General features: G+C 35.1%; 1 protein-coding gene across 1 annotated transcript in view; it reads right to left on the bottom strand.

Annotated features, from left to right (window-relative positions):
- LOC117926004 (receptor-like protein 6) overlaps nt 1–14,676 on the bottom strand; it is a 32,087-nt gene extending 17,411 nt beyond the window's left edge. The window contains exons 1-4 of the mRNA XM_034845097.1: nt 14,410–14,676; nt 11,241–11,425; nt 10,925–10,996; nt 9,376–9,898 (exon numbers count right to left, since the gene is read on the bottom strand). Coding sequence (XP_034700988.1) covers nt 9,376–9,898; nt 10,925–10,996; nt 11,241–11,425; nt 14,410–14,676 — 1,047 coding nt within the window. The remainder of the gene's footprint in view (nt 1–9,375; nt 9,899–10,924; nt 10,997–11,240; nt 11,426–14,409) is intronic.
- Nucleotides 14,677–15,760: the final 1,084 nt, after the last annotated feature.

The following is a 15,760-nucleotide window of genomic DNA, read 5'->3' as shown; positions in this document are numbered from 1 at the left end:
GGAACGAGAGAAGTCATGCAACAGACAGTCATGCAAAAACAGGTATATATCATCCAAATTTACATACAAGCTGATCGATAAGAATATCTGACAATGATAGCATGCTCCATGATAATCAAGATAATATATAGCCGAGAGAATCAATCATGTCCAATCAAATGATATATAATGGTGAGTCTATACATGTGAGGTAATCAGAACAAACATGGCAAAATCAGAGTCACTATGCTAAGCAAGGTAAGATGATCAATCAACATAATCAGCATATCAATGTCCCTAGTAAAAACAAACACCCAAGCATGCATTAAGTGTAATGATATCAAGAGCTCTCGATGTGTAATCAATAGTCAAATAAACACACACACAAAAAGAGGTGGGTATCCACTGATCGACCAATCAAACGCCACATTTGCCTCAATTTATGTTCAAGCTTGACCCTCTAAATATCCCCAACAGAGTCGCCATTTTGTGGACCCCGCATTTCGGCTCAATGCGTTTCCCACTCGAAGGCGAGCTCGATTTTTATTTTGAAAAATTATGATTTTTATCGATTAAGAAAATGACTTGGAGTCGCCACTTATTTTTGTTTTATTTTTAAAGGGTAAACAAAATAAGAAAGAAAAACCCTAAGTGTGACTCCTTGTTTTGGAAAAGGCGGTCTGTGAAAAACTGGATTGGGTTCGGGGGTCAGGTTACTTATTGGGAAGGTATGGTAAAAACCGTAGCACCCCTCTAAGCCCCTAAAGTCGGGTCTCTACTAATAAAATGAAGCTGACGTGGCAATTGACGAGTAAATCAATGAATATCCTGAATGATCATACACACATAAAAATCGAGACATGCATAGACAACGATTAGAGGAAAATGGGTACATACCTGGGCAACGAGCCACCATGCGCTATCAATAGAGGGGGTTAGTGCACAATTAAAGAATAATTTCAAGCATGTCATAGGGCAGAATAGAAACAATCATGCATGGCAACTAAATCAATCAATCAATTAATTATAAAATCATATATGCCGGGCTCCCACCAAGACCCATTTATTTTTCATGAATTAATATCACAGATTCCATTATTCCGGAATTATGAAGAAAAGATTCATGCTTGTTAAAATCAAGAAGAGCAGAAGATTATTTGAAACCCGAATGGAATTAAAACAGTTGGAGAGAAAACTAGATTTTCTTGAAATTTATTTGAAAATTGGAGTCTTGGGAATTGAATTTAAGAATTGGAATTTTGGAAATTAAATTTGAAAGAAATTGAAAATCTTAAAATTATTTGAGAAGTAAAAATTGTGAAAGTTAAATTTAAGAATTTAAGTTTTAGAAATTAAATTTAAAAGAAATTTGAATTTTGGAAATTATGAGAATTTGAATTTTGAAAATTAAATTTAAGAATTGGAGTTTTAAAAATTAATTTTTGAAAGAAATTGGAGTCTTGGAAATTGAATTTAAGAATGAGAATTTTGGAAGTTATTTAAATGTTGAATTTTTAAAAATAAACAAATAAATAGGTGAGTAAAATGATAATGATTAAATAAATTGATATGAAAATTGAAATTTCGGAAATTGGAATTTAGATTTAAAAAATGGAAATTTATACGATTATTTGAAGATAAAAGTTTTGGGAATCAAAATTTTGGAAAATTAAAATAAATAAATAAAGATAGAGAATTAAAATGGAATGTTGGTGCACACGCGTGAAAGGAAAAAAACAGAGGCAATTTAAGTGGAGGAAAACAGTGAAAAAAAATTAAATTGGGTTAGGTGGCTGCATAAGAGAATGAGAAGAATGGAAATGAGTTGACCAAGTTGGGGCCCTCATTCCAAGCTTCACTTCTCCACGTGTTCAACTTCCTCTTGTTCTCCTCCCTTCCTCTCAGCTACCACAAAAACGAAGTGGCCTTCCTCTTAGCTTCTTCTTTCCCCTCAAAACCGCTCATCCATGGACATGACCCACACGAACCAGCAATAATAATAAGGGAATTCACAGCTCATTTTTGGTAAAGGCCACTCAGCATTTTCCGTTCCTAGCCTGATAACCCAACAATGAACTCACCAATTTAAAATAACATGTATGGCAGAAAAAAAAAAAAATGCAGGGTAACATGAAGCATATGAACCCATATATGTTATAGCCTCAAGTGAAATCACAGAAAATGAGAAAATGGCATAGCAATCACATTCAAATGGTGAATGAAAGCTAAAACAACAAGACGAATGCATGAATGTGAAAATATAATGAAAAACATGAACAGAAGAAGAAAGAAAAAAAAACCACAAAGCACGCACCTAGAAAGCTCTTCTCCAGCAAAAATTCGTGAGAGAACCCCTGAGTTCTTCCCTTCTCCTTTTCTCCTTTTCTCTCTCGGGTCCCCCACAAAAGGGGTCTACACTATGCCAAGAAGCTTTCTGGTATGCTATGCTTGAAAGATTTAACTTCATGAAATCAAAATGACATGATCAATTTTGATACTGAAATAATTGCAATACTGAATATATACTCTATTAAACTTTCCAAGAAAAATCACTTCCTGGTTTCAAGTCTACTTAAACAACCTATAAAAGGAGAGCCAATTTTATATACTAACTGGTATCAAAGCAAGACTTCTTATTTAAGACTTAACCGTCTAAGAAGTAAAGGCTAATCCATCAAGCTCATCCCACATTGAAAGTTTTTCAACCAATCGACCTCCACTTTTTACGGGAACCGATTATCCCTATTGGAAAACCAAAATGACTTGGTTTCTCCAATCTATTAATCTTGATTTATGGGATGTCATTGAAGATGGTCCCCACATTCCTTCAAAATTAGAAAATGGAGTGATGATTCCAAAACCTAAGCATGAATGGGATGAACTTGATAAAAAGAAAGTTCAATTAAATGCCAAAGCCGTTTTTATCTTACATTGTGCTATTGATAGAAATGAATTTAATCGTATTTGGCATTGTAAGTCGGCTAAAGAAATTTGGAGACTATTAGAAAACAATTATGAGGGAAACAACCAAGTTAAAGAGTCTAGAATCAATATCCTTGTGCATGATTATGAATTATTTTCTATAAAGGATTTTGAATCTATTGTTGAGATGTTTTCTAGGTTTCTTGTGATTGTGAATGAACTTGAAGCCTTGGGAAAGACCTACACCGAAGTAGAGAAAGTCATGAAGATATTAAGGTCTCTACCAAAGAAATGGGAAACAAAAGTGACGGCTATTCAAGAAGTAAAGGATTTCACCAAACTTTCACTTGAAGAACTCATTGGGTCACTCATGACTTATGAGATAGAATTGTACAATCATCAAAGAGTTGAAGAAAATAATAAAAGTATAGCTTTCATGGTTTTAACAAATGATGATGAAGAGGAAGAAAGTGAAAGTGAAAGTGATGAAGACTCCATGGAAGAAGAATGCACAAATGAGGATGCCAACATGTGCTTTATGGCTTTGGAAGAACATCAAGATGAGGTAAACTCCAACTCTAACCATTTTGAATTTCAAAAAGCACTTCAAGAATTATATTTTGATCTTGAAAAACTTGTTTTCAAAAATATTTCTTTCAAGAAAAAGAATTCTTGTCTTCAAAATGAGCTCAATGAGCATGAAAATTTTGAAAATATTGAGAAGGCAAAAATCTCTTTTGAAAAGGAAAATGAGGAGTTAAAAATTCTCAAATGGGCAAAAGACTTTTGATATGATTTTGGCAAATCAAAAAAATGCATTTTTAATAAAAAGAGGCTAGCCTACAAGTCTTACAAAAATCATTTTTTTTTTTTTTTTAAAAAGAAAGCCTCTAGTTTTTCATCTTCAACTATTTGCAATTTTTGTGAAAAATGAGGTCACATTAGTAATATTTGCCCCTTAAGAAAATCTTCTCATGTTCTTCAAAACTCTAAATTATTTTGGATTCCAAAGGGCAGAAATACTAACCCTCTAGGACCTAAAAGGATATGGGTACCAAAGGTTACTAAATTTGTTTTGTAGGGATCCATACAAGAAGGAAGATATGCTTACCTTGGAAAAAATGCATTGATGATATTGGTAATGGTATTCCTTCTAAAAGCTTAATTTGCAATATCATTTTGCTAACACTAGGTATATTTTTTGTATATTAATAATATAGCATTTGGTATCACTTTGATAAAAATGATATATCATATGCTTCTAAAATTGTTAAACCAAGGTTTGGATTAAAAAGAAGATTTTTTACACCTAGGTAAAACTAAATGATCATATGCTTCCATGCCCTAAAAGTGTTACTCAATGCATGTTATATATCTTTTTGAATGCATATGTTCTCCCATATATTTTTTCCAAATCATGCTTTAAATTGGGAATGCTCTAAAGATGAGCAATCTTTTATTTGGAAACTATTCTCAAATGAAAAAGGGGGAGATTCATTTTCATGAGAAATCATATCATGCTTATTGTTTATTTTTTTTTTAACTTTTGATAACATGTGATTCCCCTTATATACTTTAATCAAACTTTTTGTTGATGACAAAAAGGGGGAGAAGTAATGGTAGGTTGCTAACTTGGGAAGATATTTCAATATTGTTTTAGCAATCTTATTCATATTGATGTTATGTGCTTTATTGGTTATATTTGTATGCATCATATTTAATAATAATGTCTTGCCAAATTGCTAAATGCTATTTATGCTATTTATGTTTGATTATATCATTTTGAACATCCTTAATATACTCCTTGAAGTTTCTAAACTTGAAAATTTTCTAAATTCAAAGGAGCATATATTGAGGGAGAGCTTTTTAACAACCTTGATTTTGTCATCATAAAAAAGAGGGAGATTGTGAAACCAAGGTTTGGTTAATCTTGATTTTGATGATAACAAAACAAGGTTTAGAACTAATGATCATATTTCAAGTGTGATTAGGCAAGACGATTTCCAAAGTGGCAATCATAAAGACAAATCAAGCCAAGGAGAAATCATGAAGAAGAATGCCACCTCAAAGAGAAGAGTTTTTCAAGACCAAAGCTTCATAAGATCTCTTTGTAAGGTTGTTGGTGCACTAGGACTTTCATGCATTTCATTCTTTATTTATGCACCAAAATCATCCAAGAGTAATATTGTTTTAAATATCTTAAGAATTGGATGATTTCATGTTTTCAACTAAAATCTTGTATTAAATGATTTTCAAACTTGTGTTAAAAGGTTTTAAGTTGAAAAAGGTTGGGTGTTGAGCCAAAAAATGGCTTAACCGGTTCAACCGGTCGACCGATTGTGCTTGTCCAGTCGAGGACCGGTTGATGGAGGCCAAAAAGTTTCTCTCTCTCCCAGTGGCCTTCTCTTCCCAGTCAAGGTTAAACCTCAACCGGTTGAGGTTCGGTCGAGGTCCGATTGAGGTCCAGTTAAGGCCTAACGGTCACCTGCCAAGTATTAAATGCTAACAGCTAGTCAACCGGTCGACCCTTAGCTCGATCGGTCGAACCCCAAATGGCTAGTTTGACTTTTTTCTTCTATAAAAAGGCTCTAATAATCATTGTTTTAAGAGTTTAACCTTCCCAAATCTTTCTTGATTATATTTGAGCCTTGGAAGAGTATTTTTGAGTGCACCATTATTTCAAAACTTGCATATTTTTAGTGCACCGTTCAATCTTAGTTTTTCTTGTATCATTTGAGCTTAAAGTTCTTGTGCTAGGATTTTTGAGAGATCATTCATTTGTAAATCTTTGAGAGGAAGTTTCCCAAGTGTGGGGTATCACTTGAGGGGTTGTTCAAGAGTGGGATATCTCTTGAGAAGTGTAAAGGGTGCTTGGAGCCAAAAGTCCAAGAGGATGAATTGGAACCATAATCCAATTGTATTGCTTGAAGGCTTGGTTTGGAAGCCTTGGATTAGTGGAACCTCAGGCTCGGGATTGAAGCTAGAGGAGAGTGGATGTAGGCCGGGTTGCACCGAACCACTATAAACTCTTGTGTTTGCATTCTCTCTTCCCTACTCTTTAATTTATATGCAATTGTCTATATATTGATTATTATATACTTGCATATAATTGTCTCTTGCATTCACTTGTTTAAATTTGCGAAAAGAGACCATCACCCTATTCACCCCCCCTCTAGGGTGATTACCATAGGTTGGATTAGCCTCAAATTCCTAACACTAACTTTATTACATCAAATTTTAAAAATTTTAATGACGTGAGCTCATTGGAAGTGATTAAGGCGGCCTTGTTATGCCATACTAGACCTGTCCCTCAAGTCTTTAGTGGACCTGGAAGGAAAATTTCAAAGTCTTAAAGCAAGCTATTGCAGTTGATTTCCATTTGCACATCTCAAAGTCTTTAGTGGAGCAAGAAGAGATGTGAATATGTCTATTTGCAATTGATTTTCACCTAGAGAGCAAAAACAATAGCAGATGAGCAAAGTAAACGAGTTCACATTCTATTGCAGGTCTAACATAGAAAGGGATATCTCCCTGTATGCAGATTCTGCATGCCCATAGAGTCAGCCCATAATGCTCATTTATTCTTGAATTGGGGAGATCAGAAACAATATTACATAACAGAGAGAAGCAAGTTACATTTAGAAAGCCATAATTTTACATGGTTCCATAATAGGCCCTTTATCAAGTCACCAACAATGAAAAAAGAAAAAAAAGAAAAAAAAAATTATATGTTTTTTCAAACTCATCTAATTTATTTTTACTTTTCTATCTAAAGATTAAATAATTTAAATATATATAAATTTCTAACTAATTTTATTTATATTTTATTATCCTTCATGATAAAACCAAACATGGGGTGAGTGTTGATATCTTTTCCTCTTACCTTTTCAACAAGGATAAATAATTGGACATATCTTCACACCCAAAAAACTTTTTTGATAGGAAAGAGCATTGTTTATTTTAATTATTCTGCAATCAAGGTGCATTCAATATATCCCATAAGATTGCTAGCCTTGGGCCATAAGGTGTTATACAAAGGGTTAAATTCCATTGCAAAGTTCTAAGTGTCAAACGTTAAGATAGACAAAAGACATTTGTAGAGGAGCCAAATAATTGAGATCTTCAACTCGTGGTTGATTACAATCTGCATTAATACTGTTGCATAAATATAAACCATGCACCTAAGCACTTTTACATCAGGTGGTTCATTATACTACTAGTAGTTACATATAAAAGATCCTAACTCTAAGCCAAGGCAACGTCCTTTTTCACCTCTTTGTGAGAAAATAAATGGAACAATATAATAAATACAACGTAGTCAAATTACTTCTAGTATATAAATTTTTCAAACTTCTAGTTGTTGTACCCCATTGGATAAGAAAGAGAAAAGGTAAATGAAGCGATAAAACTAGCTTTGGAGTTTATTATTATGATATCTCATATTAGATATAGGAGACAGTTACTAAAACTATATATTTATGGACTTTTCTTAACCAAGTAGACGCATTTTAAATCCATAAGAGCCTCTTTGGGCCCAAAACGGACAATATCTACATATTTGGGAACAAGTTGTTATAAATGGTATCAGAGTCGATCCCTGACCTTGGTGTGAGGGTTTGTTTAACCCCGTATGGGGTGTTTGTCTGTTTGGCCCCACAATCACATGAGACACAATGAGGAAGTTGTGTTTGCATGTGAGGGTGTTTGTGATATCCTACATCGGATATAGGAGAAAGTTACTAGAGCAATATATGTATGAGCTCTTCTTAACCAAGTAGACGTGTTTTAAAACTATGAGGGCTCCTTTGGACCTGGAACGAATAATATCTTCATGGTTGGGAGTAGAATGGTATCAAAGCTAATCCCCGACCCTAACGTGGGGGTTTGTTTGATCCTTTAGGGAGTGTTTGTCTGTTTGGTCTCGCAATCCCGTTGAACACAATGAGGACTTTGTGACTACATGAAGGGGTGTTTGTGATATATTACATCAGATAGAGGACAAAGTTACTAGGGCTATATATGTATAGACTCCTCTTAACTAAGTAAATGTGTTTTAAACCCGTGATGGTCTCTTTGGACTTAGAGCGAACAATATTTACACGATTGGGAGCAGGTTGTTATAAATGATATCATAAGGAGAGGGGGGGCGGGGGGGTGTTTGTCTATTTGGTCGTATAATCCCATGGGACACAAGGAAGACATTGTATTGCATGGGACGGGGAGAGGGGGAAGGGGGGTGGTTTGTGATATCTCACATCGAATAAGAGAGAAAATTATTGGGACTATATATGTATGAACTCCTCTAAATCAAGTAGACATGTTTTAAAACTATAAGGGCTCCTTTGGGCTAAGAGCGGACAATATTTACATAGTTGGGAGTGAGTCAATACAATTATAGACCACATATATCTTGCATTGTTAGTGTAATCTCATTACTCAACAAAACAAGAAGTTTCAAGAAGAAAAAAAGAGAGAAATCAAATAGTGGCAAAAAAAAAAAAAAGAGAGAGAGAGAGAAAGAGAGGAAGAAGTAGAGCAATACAAGAAACACATGAATTTAAATCTCTCAAGAAATTTATGGTTGGATGATATAGGCATGTTTGACAACTATTTTTTTAAAACGGTTTTTATTCTTTAGAAGAAAAAAAAAATATTTTGACAATTAAAAAATAAAAAATAGTTTTATAATCTTAAAAACGAAAAATAGCTCATTTTTGGAAAACATTTTTTAGTTATTTTCACTTATTTTTTGAATTTTTTAGACATAATTATATAATTATAGAGTGATTAATTAAAATAAAGTATTACAAATAAAATTTATTTTTAAAATACATTTAAAAATATAAAAATAGATTAAAAATATTTCAAATTTTTAAAAACAATTTTGTATTAGAAAACATCTTACAACAGTTTTCAAAAACTATTTTGGAGAAAAATTCCCAAACAAAGCTTTAATATTTATGCCTCTCTTTTTCCTTCTTTCTCCATTTGGGTTTTCACATTCCAAAAGTTTCTATATCCCATCAATGTGACTTGATAAAAGGAAAAAGAATACTAAAAGAAGTGATGAGACTAACACCTTCAGTTTGTAGTTCAATACAAGCCATAATCAAGTTGGATCACTACACTATACATAATAAGAAACTTGAGCAGTTTTTATATCCATTCGTCAACACAGACACAAGTTGAAGTAACACCATGACTAAAAAGGAAAAAGAAATGAAGAAAGAAGTCCAACAATGCAAACAATATACATAGATTAAGAAATTTTACAAGGAATTTTGGGTTGGATAAATACAGCCTTTGTGCCCCCTTCTTTCATTCCTTGTCCATTTTTTTTGCCGTTTTCCAAATGTTTTCACGAACCATTCATATGTTTCCATGAGGTCAAACAATACCCAATTGAAACTCCGATTACTAGCCCACTTCCATATCCCATTAGGAAAAAATTTCAATCAAATTCACTAGTTGAACCTTGTTTACAGGATGAAGGTGTTGGTGGTGATGCCTCAGAACTTCCACATGCCCTTGACAAAGGACTTCCACACAACCCCGGGTTCCCATCAAAGGAAGTATTTGGAAATGTTGCAAATTGTTTTCCTTGTGGTATAGGCCCTGTAAGATGATTATTAGAACATTGAAGAAAGCGAGAAATGTCATCCTTGTTAGTTGCCAAGGGATCTCTCCTGAGAGCTTGTTCTGGGAAAGATCCAATGACTCCATTTGTGTTAGGTTCATCAGGGAGGATGGGATATGGCCGGTAGTATCGTTGCGGCCAAGGTTGAGCAAATGAAGCCCCTTGAGGTTCCCAATGGAGGTTGGAATTTGTCCTTTGAAATTGTTGCCAGAGAAATCAATTGCTATGAAAGAATCAGGGATTTCCTGATAAAACCTCTGCATGCCTTTGTTTGTCATTGTCATTGAGTACATGTACTTGAAAGTCTGCGTGTGCCCTGGGCTTTTTGATTGGCCTGCATGACCTTGAGGTGGTTTGCATCTGCAAGTTTCATGGCATCCGAATTTTGGAAATACACTGATGGCAAATCACCTATAAACTCGTTGTCAGAGAGGTCAATAATGCGCAACTTGGGAAACCTGAAATTGGTGTGCCAGCTCCCTATTGCACCATGGAATCTGTTGGATTGCAAAATAAGAGCCTGTAGCTAGCTGTGGGAGAGCTCCTAACTAAAAAGAAAGATATCGTCGATTTGATTGTTTCCAAGAGCAAGGTGCTCGAGCATCATGCAACTGGCCAATGATCTTGGTATTTTGCCTTGGAATTGATTCTCACTTAAGTCGATCAGCCTCAAATTATTTGGCACTGTGCATGCTTGAGGGATGGGGCCATCAAGGTTGTTGCTTCCCAGATCCAGTATAAATAGAGATTTTCTGAAGTTGGCCAAACAAGGAGGAATCCTGCCACTCAAATTGCTACTAGACAAATCAAGTAACATAAGAGAAGTCATGTTGCAAATAAGGTGCGGAATTTCTCCTGTCAGTTTATTCTCTGAGACTGAATATTCAAAGGTTGATGGTGGTGTTACTGGAAGTGATCCTTCTGGAAGTGATCCTTGCAGCTTGTTAGAATCAAGTTAATTTTAAACTGTTTAATCTGGACCATGGGAGCACAATTGGATGGTGGCCACAGCCTGTTAAAAGGTTTCCAGAAAGGTCAAGAGCCCTTAGGGTTTCTCTACTTATGTTCCACATCCACTTTGTAATTGGTCCATGAATTTTGTTATTGGAAAGGAAGAGCACCTCCAATTCATGTTGGTTCTGTAGGAAATCAGGAAACTCAGTTAAGTTGCATGAATTCAATCCTAAAAGATTCCAGTCGGCACAAGTAACATTATTACTACTACTGTTGATCAATGACATATTGTTATCAGACAATTGGAGTTCAACCAGATTTTTGAGCTTGAACAATATATTGAATTCCACTGTACCATTTAAGTGATTTGAATGCAAATAAAGAGTTTCCATTTAAATAACGAACTTGGGATGGGACCCTCTAATATGTTACCTGCTAGATCTAGAACAGTTAGTTGTGTCAGATTCATGAGCCAAGATGGGATTGGTCCAGTCAATTGATTTCCTGCAAGATGTAAAGTAGTTAATTCATTCAAGAGAAGATGGGAGTTCACCACTCAAGTTTACAGTGTCAAGGTCTAAACCAGTGAGTTTGGTTTGTTGACCAAGCCAAGCCAAGGTCCCAACACTGAAACTATTGAAAGAAAGTGACAAAAAAGTAAGTAGGGTAAAATTTGCCAAGAAAGATGGAATTTGGCCACTAAAAAAGTTGTTTGACAGGTCTAAATAGGATAGCTGGGTAAGGTGACCAAGTGACCATCATGAAATTGCATGAACCGATATCCAATTCAGTCAAGGAACCAAGCTTCCCAATTGAAGCTGGTAGCTCAGCAGAAAAACTTGTACCAGCAAGTGACAGAAACCTAAGGGGACTGGTTTTCCCAAATTCAGGCAAGTAACCAGTCATATCTGGATTGTTCCTCATACTACGAAACTGTAGACTTGGTAGGGCAAAAATGTTAATTGGGAATTCACCATTCAATCCACACTCTCTAAATCGGAGAGATGTCAATGAAGATAAATTTGCCAAGGCATGAGATAAATCTGCTTGATCTGAAGCAGGGCAGAGCTATCATTATCATGGCACAATGGCTTCCGCATGGATGAGGAAGAGTTAGTAACAATTAGATGAAATGATGAGAGTAAAACAAAGAGGTGCATCAACATGACAAGATACAAAATTGACCCCATAATTCATATTCACTATTTTTAACAATAGTCTTGTATAAACTAGGAATCAGATGATGAGCTTTTATAGATAGGACTAAAATGCTTTCCGAAAGTGATGGAGTAGGTCTTGTTATGCCATAATAGACCTGTCCCTCAATTGTTTAGTGGAGCTGAAAGGCACATTTCAAAGTCTAAGTTGTCTTCTTTTTAATTTAGTGACTGATTTCAGTGAAAATCCTGCAGTGGTCTCTCTTTTCTTTTTGTTCCAACTAACATGATCTCTCTCTCTCTCTCTCTGTATTATAAAAATTGAGAGTGAATGACCTACAAAAGGCTTCGCAAAGCATCATTAGTGTCTGGCAGGCTTCTTGCGGGCAGAGATGTAAGTTCATTTGAAATTGATTTCCACTGAAGCTTTATAGAATTAAAAAAGGTTCAAGTTCAAAAACAAGGACTCCAAAACTAAATGATATTGCAGTTGACTTATGCTGCTTGGTATCTACAATCAGACTGTATCTCATTTCTTTTATCCATTCATCTTCATCATCCCCATTTTATCAGCTTGACTGGTGGGCTTCCTGGGGGCTTAGAGCAGAGATGTGAATAAGTCCATTTGCAACCTTAGTCTTGTTACTTTGTCTCCTATCCTTCTAATTCTCTAGTATATATTCCTTTGATTCATGCTGTGTCTCTCACTTCCCAAATAAAATGAACTAGTCAAGAAAAGGAAAATAAAGTAGATACACCAAATCACCCACCAAGGCTTTATATAATAAAAAAAACTACTTCAATCAGTGAGCTAAGACATACCCCTCTTCCAACACCAAATCCCGTTACAGAGCTTAAATGCCGTACTCTTGGATGACCAACAACATGCAAGTGATGAGGTTTATAGGTTTTATAGGCTGGACCACAAAATCTTATGTAGTCAATGCACCCACTACTAACAAGTGCTGGTGGAAGATCTCTTCAACCTCACAAAATAATATTTTGTTTGCAGGTTCATCTGAGCGAGAGAGAGATTCCTTTTTGGATTGTGCTGCTTCAAGTTTTACAGGACAACTCATTGATTCCCTCTGCTCTTTTTTCCCATTCTTTTTTAGTTGTCTCAAGCAAGTTCAACCAATTTTTAAAATTCTTTAAATACCATTGTTTTTAGATTTTCTAATACATTAATTAAGATTTGAGAATAACTTATATGTCATGGAAATGATTTACTCCTCAAATTTTAGTTAGTTTTATACATGGTTATAAGTGGCTCACAAATTAAAGTTTTTTTGTCTTCGTATTATATATAGTTTCTAAGGTTGAAGTAGATGATCTCAATGAATGGCGCCCTATTTCTATTGGCCTAATCTTATTACTTGGCACTCTGCTTTACTTTTCTGGGATATATATTTATTGTATCTAAAAACTAGTTCAATAAAAATAAACTGAAACATTTTACCATAAATAGAACCTTACAAGAAATTGAAAAGCTACATTAAAGGCCCTTATGATATCTCTCGTCTTATCATATATTAAGGTGACATTTCCATGAACGTATAAATAGAACGTGTAACATTTCCAAGAACACAAGGCTTAATTTGACTTAGACTCGGAGTAGTTTGTACCCTGAACCATCCAAGTAGAAGGAGGTTAATTAGCAAGTAAAACAGCCTCAAGGGACTCACACCGCTCGACTTACTTCCTATAAAATAGATTAACTCCAATAGAAGCTAGTTACACTACTTCTGATATATAAATTACTGAAATTATGTTAGTGCACCCGACTGGACAAAAGAGAGAAAGGAGAATATAGTAAGTGATTACAAGATTAACATTTTCAATTTGCAGTTAACTACAAACCATAAGCAAGTTGCATTGCAACATATCAGACGAACCAATTTTTTTACACCCCTTTAAGATAATGGTGAACTATTTCTGGTTGCCACATAAGTTAAAGTAGCACCATGACCAAATAAGAAAGAAAGAAAGAAGAAAAGAAAATCCAACAAGCTTATTTAACTCACAAAGACAAGTCTTTCATCATATTAGATTAAAAAAGAAACTATGGAATAGCCAACAAGCTCTATAGAAAAAAAAAAATTCCTTTTCTAACTTCAATCTCAATAAAGAGTTTATTCCCAAATGCCAAAATACATACAAATGACTTTTAAGGGCAAAGTAAATATTCACATTCTTTTGTAGGTCTAACGTGGAAATGGGGCTATGTTAAAATAGAGAGAATTACTTGGATAAATAGAAGATTAATTTGTCATTTGATAACTTAAAAAATATTACAAAATAATTTAAAAATTATTACCATTGCCCTAAGTTATGTTAATCCAACTGACTCGTTAAAGAAAGGAAGGATAATAAAAGAAGTGATAATAAGACTAACATCAATTTGTAGTTCATTGCAAGCCAATCAAACTTCTTATACATCCAATAAGATAATGATAAAACCATTGCCATACAAGTTAAAGTAACATCACGACCAAATAAGAAAAAAGGAAAAAGGAAATCCAATAAAACAAGCAATATACACATATGTATAGATTTAGAGACCTTTCAAGTAAATTATGGCAGGCTAAATTCAACATCTATGCGCTTTTATTTCTTTCCTTCTCCATTTTTGTTGTTGACTCCAAAATGTTAGCACAAGCCATTCATGTTTCCATGTGGTCAGGCAGTACCTAATGGAAACTCCAGTTACTAGCCCACTTCCATATCCCATCAAGACAATTTTCTAATCAAATTGAGTACCTGGTGAACCTCGTTCAGAGGTTGAAGGTGCTGGTGGGGGCGGCTCAGAGCTTCCACATGGCCTTGACAAAGGACTTCCACACAATCCTGGTTCCCATCAAACGAACTATTTGGAAATGTACCAAATTGTTTTCCTTGAGTCATATACCCCATCAGAGGGTTATGAGATACACTGAAGAATTGAAGGAATGTGAGCTGCACTAGCTGTTGAGGTATCTCTCTTGACAGATTGTTTTGAGAAATGTCAAGCTCCTCCTGTGGGATCATGTTCGAAAAGATGTGGGGATAGAACCTGTAAAAGCATTGTTGGAAAGATTGAGCAGCTGAAGTCCCACTTACAGGTTCTTACTAATCTAACCTTTAATGCATGACTCTACATGTAAATGACCTATGAAATCTTGGCAGCAGCCCCACTCCAGCCTTCAAGTAAACAGAAATTTTCCACTTCAAATGAAGATAAGAATTTTATCTTGGAATGTGAAAGGGGAAAATGACAGAGATAAAAGAAAGATAATTAAGTCAGTGATAAGATCTCAAAGGGTGGACGTGGTTTGTTTGCAGGAAACCAAAATTAAAGAAATGACTATAGGGTTTGTTCGTAGTCTTGGGGTGGGAAGACATCTAAACTGGAATGCAATCAATCCAAGGGGTGCAACTCGAGGCATTCTGGTGTTTTGGGATAACAGAGTGTTTGAGTTGGTTGACTTGGAAGAAAGGGAATACTCAATCTTGTGCCGCTTTAAGAACTATGGGAATGGGGTTGTGTGGGTGTTTACTAGTGTGTATGGTCCGGTGTGCAGTAGGGATAGAGAGGACTTTTGGGAAGAGCTTAGGTCAATAAGAGGTTTATGGAGTGAACCTTGGTGTGTAGGTGTGGATTTCAATATGATCATATTTCCAGAGGAATGTAGTAGGAGAGGAGGGCTTTTTGCATCAATGAGGAGATTTTCAGAAGTGTTAGAGGATTTGGAGCTGAGGGACTTTCCTTTGTAGAAGGGTCCTTTTACCTGGAGGGGCGGGTTGAATAACCAATCCCAATGTGGACCCGCATTTTTCACGTGCTTCCCTACTCATCGGTGAGACTCATTCTTATTGGTGAAAAATTAGTTTTGGAAAAGTTGGAGTCGTCACTTATTTTATTTTATTTTAAAAGGGAAAATAAAACAAGAAAGAAAACCTTAAAGAAGTGACTCTATAGTTTTGGAAAAGCAAGTCTTGAAAAACCCGAGTCTTGGTCCAAGGATCAAGTTACCTATTAGGAATGTACCTCTAAGAGGTAACACCCCTCTAAACCCTAAAGAGGTCTCTACTGGCTAAGTAGAGGGGAATGTGGCAATTAATTAATTGATTG

This window comes from Vitis riparia, chromosome 12, assembly GCF_004353265.1.
Source record: "Vitis riparia cultivar Riparia Gloire de Montpellier isolate 1030 chromosome 12, EGFV_Vit.rip_1.0, whole genome shotgun sequence".
NCBI classification, from domain to species: Eukaryota; Viridiplantae; Streptophyta; class Magnoliopsida; order Vitales; family Vitaceae; genus Vitis; species Vitis riparia.
Note: the sequence above shows the minus strand (reverse complement) of the source record. Positions and strands in the feature narration are given on the sequence as shown.